At 40.5% G+C, this 7,833-nt stretch overlaps 1 protein-coding gene across 1 annotated transcript in view; it reads right to left on the reverse strand.

The window, feature by feature from the left end:
• Nucleotides 1–7,529: 7,529 nt before the first annotated feature.
• LOC110037557 (transcription factor MYC4-like) overlaps nucleotides 7,530–7,833 on the reverse strand; it is a 1,267-nt gene continuing 963 nt past the window's right edge. Inside the window, exon 2 of the mRNA XM_020742231.1 lies at nucleotides 7,530–7,797. Within this exon, the coding sequence (XP_020597890.1) occupies nucleotides 7,530–7,797 (268 nt within the window). The remainder of the gene's footprint in view (nucleotides 7,798–7,833) is intronic.

Below are 7,833 nucleotides of genomic sequence, written 5' to 3' on the forward strand. Positions count from 1 at the left end.
AAACCTTAAGATCTTCGTCTAAACTCAATCAAATTTCATGGGGTTTTTTTCTAAACCTTCATCTACTCGGGACAAACCTATCTATATGGTATATACGGTATGAAATACAGTAAATACGTATAATGAATCAAAAAGGCTCGGATTAGGGCTGAGGTTCAATACCTTTTTCTGAGAGGGGAGTCCTCAATCAGATGGTTGTGGTAGCTTCTAATGGGGCCAACTAATGGGTCCAACAAACCTCAAGATGAAGTCTTAGGTCCTGGTGATGATTTCGATCAAAGTGGATTTCAGGTATTGGTTTAGAGCTAGGTTAGAGGTTGTTTGGGATGGGGCTTTTGTGGGGAATCAACTCCTCTCATTGTGGTGATGGTGTGTGCACAGTTAATTGAATTTTGGTGGACTATGGATGTGTGGGGAAATATGCCCTGGTTGGAGCTAAAATTTTGAACTCAAAATTGAGCTCTCATAGTGGGAACCAAAGGAGGAAAAACTCGGAATTAAGCTGAGTTCTTGGAGAGTCTCTGGAAGCAAATGGGCAGAGTTTCCCCAAATATTTTACTTTTTTTTTATCGTAGAGGGATCAATTTAAATCCATGGTTGCTTGGTAGAGCTTAGAGCTTGGCAGTGGGTGTTGAGGCTTGCTGAGGTATAGGGATGAAGGGTTCTAGGGACCAATTAGACTTGGTCAGCTTAGGGAGGTCTAATTTTGGGTTTTAGCCAATGGGGGTACCTTTGGGCTGGATGTTTCCAGCTGCTGAGGAGGTGGCTGGCCATGGTATGGTCACTTCTTGGCTCAAGGAGGCCAGGGGGTGACTAATGATGGTTAACCCCTAATGGTATGGCATTATGAAGAAGATATCTCAAGTTTGGTCCCAAAAGGGGTAAAATCCATTAAATTAGGGGACCATTGGTCCATATCTCACCTAGGGTGATTTAAGTGGATTTATCCTGGTTAATAGGATGCACTTGGTGGCTGGAATGGTCCATGGTTGGCCAATTTAGTTTGGTTGGGTCAAATTTGGTGTATGAGTTCATTTAGATCAAATTGGCTTTGAGTTGAGTTTAGGTTGGGCTAACCATGACATTGAGCCCAATTAACTGATCAATTTGGTGTAAATAATTGCTAAAGAGAGTTTGGAAAAGAATTGGCGTGGTTTCAAGTTGATTTGGGATTTCAATTTGTTTGATTTTGGTCATTTAGTCAATTTCGAGGTGTTGGATTGGACTTGGGTTTATGTTAGGCTAAGGTTGGGTTAGTTCAAAATTTATGGCTCAAAATGGTCTAGGTGAATGTCATAAAGAGTTTTCAACATCAATTGGATGCCAATTTTGGGTTTAGGGAATTCAATTTGGTGGAATTTGGAGACATAGCCAATTTGGGGCAAATTTGGGGATTTTGAATGTGGGTTAAAATTGAGTGAAATTGAGGCTTGAACAAGGCCAATTGAAGGTCCAATATGATGTGTATGATTGTTAGTAAGAATTTAGGATTCAAATTGGGGCAATTGAGTGGATCATATGGTTCAATTAGGCGAGATTATGTCATACGGTTAAAATTGGGGGTTTAATTTAGATCAAAATTAAACTCAAAGAATGGGTCAATTAGGATTGAATTTGGTTTGCATTTATTATATGAAAGATTAATTTGAGTTTAGAATTGAAATTTGTGAGGATTGGGGCCAAATTGATGGGTATATGAGGTTAATTTGGAGAAATTGGGCCCTTAAAGGCAATTTGGGGCTTTTTTGGTCAAAGTGGTCAAATTGGCCAAATTGGGTTCAATTAAAAGGTCCAAATTGATTTTAGGGACATTTGAAATGATTTTGAGGGTTTTGGGAAAATTTGGGCTACCAAGGGTATTTTTGTAATTTTGGCAAATTTGAGGGTATTTTGGTAATTTTGTAATTTTTGGGATTTTTTGGGCAATTTGGTTAGTTTCAAATGATTTGAAATGATTTTTGAATAAATTTGGGTATTTTGGGTGAAATTGGGAATTTTGGACAAATTTGGGGTTTGGGGGTGTTTAGGTAATTTGGGTGGATTTGAGGGGTGTTTAGGTGGATTTGAGGGGCAAAAGGCCAAGTTGGATATTTTGGTAGAATTGGGGTGCCAACCACCTTATATACGCTATGGATCAATGAAATCCCCATTTGGGTCCTCTATGTACTGGTCTTAGCTAAACCCTAGCCTAGGGTCAGAGGGTCTAGGGCACCATCTATATGAGTTTCCAAAAAGATCAAGGATCAAAGTCAACAAAATTGGGTTTTAGGGTTATGAGTGAAAGTGAGTGCAAGTGAGCGAACTAGATCCAGACCAACACTCAGGGTCCTTAAGGCCAAGCAATCCTATGGGGACTCCCCTTGAGCTTCCTTTGTAGTGGCCCCACTTACTAAGTGCTAGAGGTTAGAACCAGCATATGGAACTTCAAGTTGAGCACATAAGAGTTCAGAGTTTCTAAAGGTGAGGGTTCCTTCTCTAGTTTTCTAGAAATAGTCAACAAGAAATTCCTATGGCTAGACCCTAGGCTACTAAAGAGGGAATACTAAACCCCAACCAAAAGAGAGGTCAATAGTTGGTCACCTTGTTTTCTTCTCTATCGTCATGCATGACTGCTTGAATTTCCATTTATCTTTTGTGGATTTATTCAAGTACTTGATCATCACTTTATCTCTAGCATTAAATTCTCCATTATTTGATTCACTATCAACTATGAGTCTAACTTCACAATAAACAATCAGGTGCCACTCTCATATGTGAGACATAATATGACGATCAAAGCTTCATATTCTACTTGGTTCTTTGTTACCTCGAACTCCATAGCTCCTAAGTGTTACAAGTTCTCTTCTGATGAGATACTAAGAGAAATCCTTAATTCCACCTTGGATTGGCTCGAGGCACTATCTACATATAGGATACATTCTTGTCGTTTGGTTAGATCTTCATCACCTAACCTCTCTTGCTCTGAGAATTCTGCTAGGAAATCTGCAATCTCTTACAATGTTATAGCCGTTTGGGGTATGCACATGATGTCAAATTTGCTCAGCTTTACTTTCAACGTGAGTAGTGGGTCGGAGAGTTCTGGTGGGACAAGCACCAAATTCAGCGAATGATATAAAATCAACTGAATGTGATGTGTTTTAAAATAAGTTTGCAACTTACGAGCTGACACATAAAAAAAGGTTAGTTTCTCCATAATCAGGTACTTGATCTCCAGTCCTTAGAGGACGTGACTAGTGTAGTTGATCCGGAATGCCTTCTTGACTCTTCTTTGACTAGAATCAAGCTAATTTCTTCAGCTCCCACTCCCAAATATAATGAGAATTCTTCATTCAACTTTGGGCTTTGGAGAAGCAGTAGTGAAGCTAGAGAGTCCATTAGGTTTTGGAAGTTCTGCTGACACTCAGTTATCTACTTAAAGCTTTTACCCTTTCTGAGTGTCTTAAAGAATGCTGCTCACTAATCACCCAACCTCAAAATGAACCGACTGAGGACTGCAAGCCAGTTGGTCAACTTGTACACTTCTCAGATATTTTTGGATAAAGACATATCAATCAACACATAACTTTTCTCTGAGTTAGCTTTTATGCCTTTCGGAGTTTGGATGTAGCACAGGAACTTGTCAGTTGAGGCTCTGAATGCGCATTTTAGAAGATGTAACTTCATATTATAGTTTTTAAGGGATTCAAAGGTTTCTTTTAAATTATTTATATGTTGTTCAGCTACTGGATTTTCACAAGATATTATCCACATATACTTCAATATTGTTTCCATTTTTATTAGCAAAAATTACATCCATCATGCTCTGGTATGTTGTTCCAACAATCTTAAGACCAAAGGGCATTACATTATAATAGAAAACACCATCAATAGTTATGAAAGTAGTATTCTAAGAATCGACCATTGCATGTTTATTTGATGATAACCTAAGAAGGCATACAGGAAACTCATCATGGAATGTCCCACAATTGAATCCAACAGGGCGTCGTTCCTCGGTAAGGGTATCGGTTCTTCGAGCAAGGGACATTAAGGATTGTGAAGTCTACACACATTTGTCACTTTTTTTGGCCTTCTAAACCATGTCGACGTTTGACACCCAAGTGGGATACTGCACTCTCTATGTAGCCCACTTCCTTCTGCTTCAGTACCTCTTCTCTTATGGGCTCGACCACTTCCGCTGTTGAGTTTCTGATCTTCTTTTTTCTTATTTGAATGGTGGTACTCACATTCAAGTTGTGGCAGGTGACATGGACTAGTTTTTTTCAACATCTTAATATTGGACCAAGTGAAGAAGTCATGATGGTCCAAAAGTGTCTAAACCAGCAGCTCTCTGTGCCCGACATGAAATATTTGACATGTTAAGAAAGATTTAACAGTCTCAATATTATTGAAAGGAATCTCCAGAGTTGTCTCATTGATCTCGAGACCTCCTTCCCTCTGGTTTTGTAGGTTGATTGAATCATGCCCCATGCTTCTTACTGCCCAAACGTAATAGATTCGAGATGGTTCCAAATCTCCTTAGAATGTGATCACCTCACCATCTCTTGGGAACTTGACCATGGCATGGTATGTGGATACCACGGCCTTGAACTGGTTCAATAATTGATGATCAAAGATGACATTGTAGGTAGGAGGCGAGTCTACTATCTAGTAGACCTCCATCTCCGTGAACTGCTCTTCACCCTCTCCCCAAGTAGTCGCTAGTGGCATAATGCCTAGGGCCTCCTTCCTTTCTCATCAAAAGTCGTGTCCAACCGGTTGGCATGAAGATTGATCTTATCAAACACCGACTTAAATAAGATGTTCACTGAATTGCTAGTGTCAATCAGGATACTCCCAACTTGAAAATTGCTTATTATCTCCATTACAACAATAGCGTCAAAATGTTGCACAGTTGCCCCCTTCACTACATGGATGAGATGTTGCACAGTTCCCCCATCCTAGAGCTCTTGTTGGAGGCTTGTCAGGACCACTTTGTTGCTTCAAAAATAATCGAAACTATCTCAGTGATGTGGAAAACATTTGTTTGGATGGGTATGTTTGGGCCTATCCTTTTGAGGCCTTCCCGTGCCTTTGAATTAAGTCCCCCGGGTTGACAAACTTCTTTAATTTTTGACATTAATAAGCTCCTCGATAAGGTTTCAAAGGTTCCTACATTCCTCCTTATAGTGTTAGTGGTCCCCGTGGTACTAAAGTACTTCGTCATATCTCGGAGAAAAGCTCCAACCCTCATTGATGAAACCTTTTTGAAGTACTGTTTATCTTGGATGGCATTCACAATCTTCACCATCGACAATCTAAGTAGGGTGGCTTGGAGTCCCTCATACTTATCGAACGGTCTTTCAAAGTGTTGGGTTGACCCGCCATATTGAGCAAGTCGCTGGTCTCAACTCCTTATCTGACGTCCCTGATTGTTACAAAGGTCATACCCTTTGTTGCTCAAACGGGCCAACTATCATTATACCATGGTCAGAAGGATGGTCTGTGATCCTCTCTTGATCTTCACCCGTCAATTTGCAGGGCTCTCTTCTAGGCTCAGTGGTCTATCAACTCTAATTGAGGGATGATTTCCTCGACGATGATCTGCTTGTTGGCCATTTCCCGCCGCTCAGTCAATTCCTAGGGTCCTGCAAACTGAGTTTGTAACAAAATTTCCCTGACCTCAGGCTCTATTTCAGGGAAGCCTGTGCCATGTTGGATTGAAGGTTCTTTACATCCAGCATCTCCCTTTGGAATCTCAGAATGTGGGAGTGCAGGCTCTCATTTAGTCCTTGTTTCATCTGCCACAAGGACCGTGTACTCTTCTTTGGTGCCCCAACACTTGCAAACTACACCAAGAAAATTTTGCAGAATTCCAAAAAGCTACTGATGATTCTGGTCGGAAATGAGTTGAACCACCTTAAGGCTAATGATCACCAGATGATAAAGAACATACGACTTTGAATTTGTCCGGACCATCAACATGCAAATTGTGTATTCGAACAAGATGATGTGGTTATTGGGTTCAAACAAGCCTCTATATACCTCCAATGTCGAGAGTTTGAATTTTTATGTTGCTCGATTTCTAAATATGAAAGGAGAAAGGATTCTCTGGCTGACGCAGTGCCTCAATAAGCCCAAACCTCTCTCTTTGCCTGTGAAGATCTAGTGTTGGCTTGGTACTGCGAATCTTTGGCCATCTCGAGACAATGGTTCAGTCTTCTTCCATGGTGCACTGACACTGCCTCTTGAGGAGAGTTCTGTCCTTGAGGAGACTGATCTCCACCTACAGTCAAAATAGCCCTCAGGACTTCTGTGATCAAGCTCGATACCTGATTCATTATCCGAAACTCTTGCATTTCCTATTGCACAAACTCCTCTACGCCTTCTTTAATGTACTATGCATTGGTCATTTCTCTCCGACGATTTTCTTCTTATTGTGATGGTTACACTCCTCTTTTTTTGTCGACACTCACCACAGTTTTTAGGATGTTAAATCCAAACTTTCAGAGTGACACGCCTAAGGAATAGAGCGCGAAAAGGAGGGAAAGAAGATAGAGCAAAATAATGAACAATAAAATTGTGTAACTTTTATTCATAAGATGAACCCTATTGTAGGAAAAGGGGTTGTGAGATTACATTTTGTCTAGAAAAATAGATACAACATGCGGTAGTTTGGTTAACACATACTTATATGGTCAAGTGCCTGAGATGACTTCCAACCGAATTTTGGTTTGGGAAGTTATGCTCTGGGAGCAGAGAATGACCGACCGGGTCATCACCTAGGCGGCTATGGCCAAAGGGTATACCGATGCCAACTGACTGCTAGAGATCCTACCGATTTGTATCATCCACCCGCCTTGATTGAGGAATGCCAACCGATTTGTCCTGCTTGAGGTTAATGCCAGTAACACTTTGTGAGGATGGCCGAATTCTGTCCGCCTCGGATTCATTTTTCTCCCGACTAGTGGGAGCCGGCCGGATAAATGCGGGCTCTTGAACTGTACCTGATGGATCCTAGACCACCACATCATCTTCCTTATGGACTCTCAAATTTCTTTAATATTTGTGCTGAGACATTTTTTACGTATAAATTCCTATGTTCTTACTTATCAAACATCAAAATCTTGATCTTTATATTATTTTAGTTATGCATGAAAATATGTTTTATTTTTTAAAATTTAATAATAATGAAATTTTTAATAATTTTATATGAAAATTTTGAATGACGAAATGTAAAAGAATTAAAGATTATCTGTTAGACGTCTAAATTCATAAGAATAATGCGCCATGTACGTAAATGTCTCAAAATTAAAACGAAAAATAAAATACACCCACCAATTCGTTACATTTATTGCTATAACCATCAATGCCGGCCACATTTACAATTCAGGTTGCGACGCTAGGCGACAGTACTGAATTCTGAAATCAGCTCTTTTCCGCACAACCTAACAAAGTAATATTTTCTCGTCCTCAACATCGGCTAACGAGAAAAAGCAAAACAACGATCTTTAATTCAGACAGTGAACTTGTTAAGAGATACTGCGTATAACTCATGGACTCCTCTCCAGCCTCGCAAGGAGAGCAAGCCTTAACCTATCGCCGTCGCCCCGAAAAGTCTCCGGCACTCGAACAATCACGTCTTGCAGCGTCAGCTCGTCGAAATTTACAACAGTCGCGTGCTGAACAACCAAACCAAGCTCCCGCATCTCCGCCATCAACTTCGCCGCCGAATGGCTCAAATTCTTCGACTGCATCCTAATCACGGCATCATCGCCAATAAGCTGCACCTCCATTTCAATGGTAGCAATCTCCCCGCCACTTATTGATTTTTTCATAAGACTACTACTCGGCATT

The sequence above is a fragment of the Phalaenopsis equestris genome, unplaced genomic scaffold, assembly GCF_001263595.1.
Source record: "Phalaenopsis equestris unplaced genomic scaffold, ASM126359v1 Scaffold221112, whole genome shotgun sequence".
NCBI lineage: Eukaryota > Viridiplantae > Streptophyta > Magnoliopsida > Asparagales > Orchidaceae > Phalaenopsis > Phalaenopsis equestris.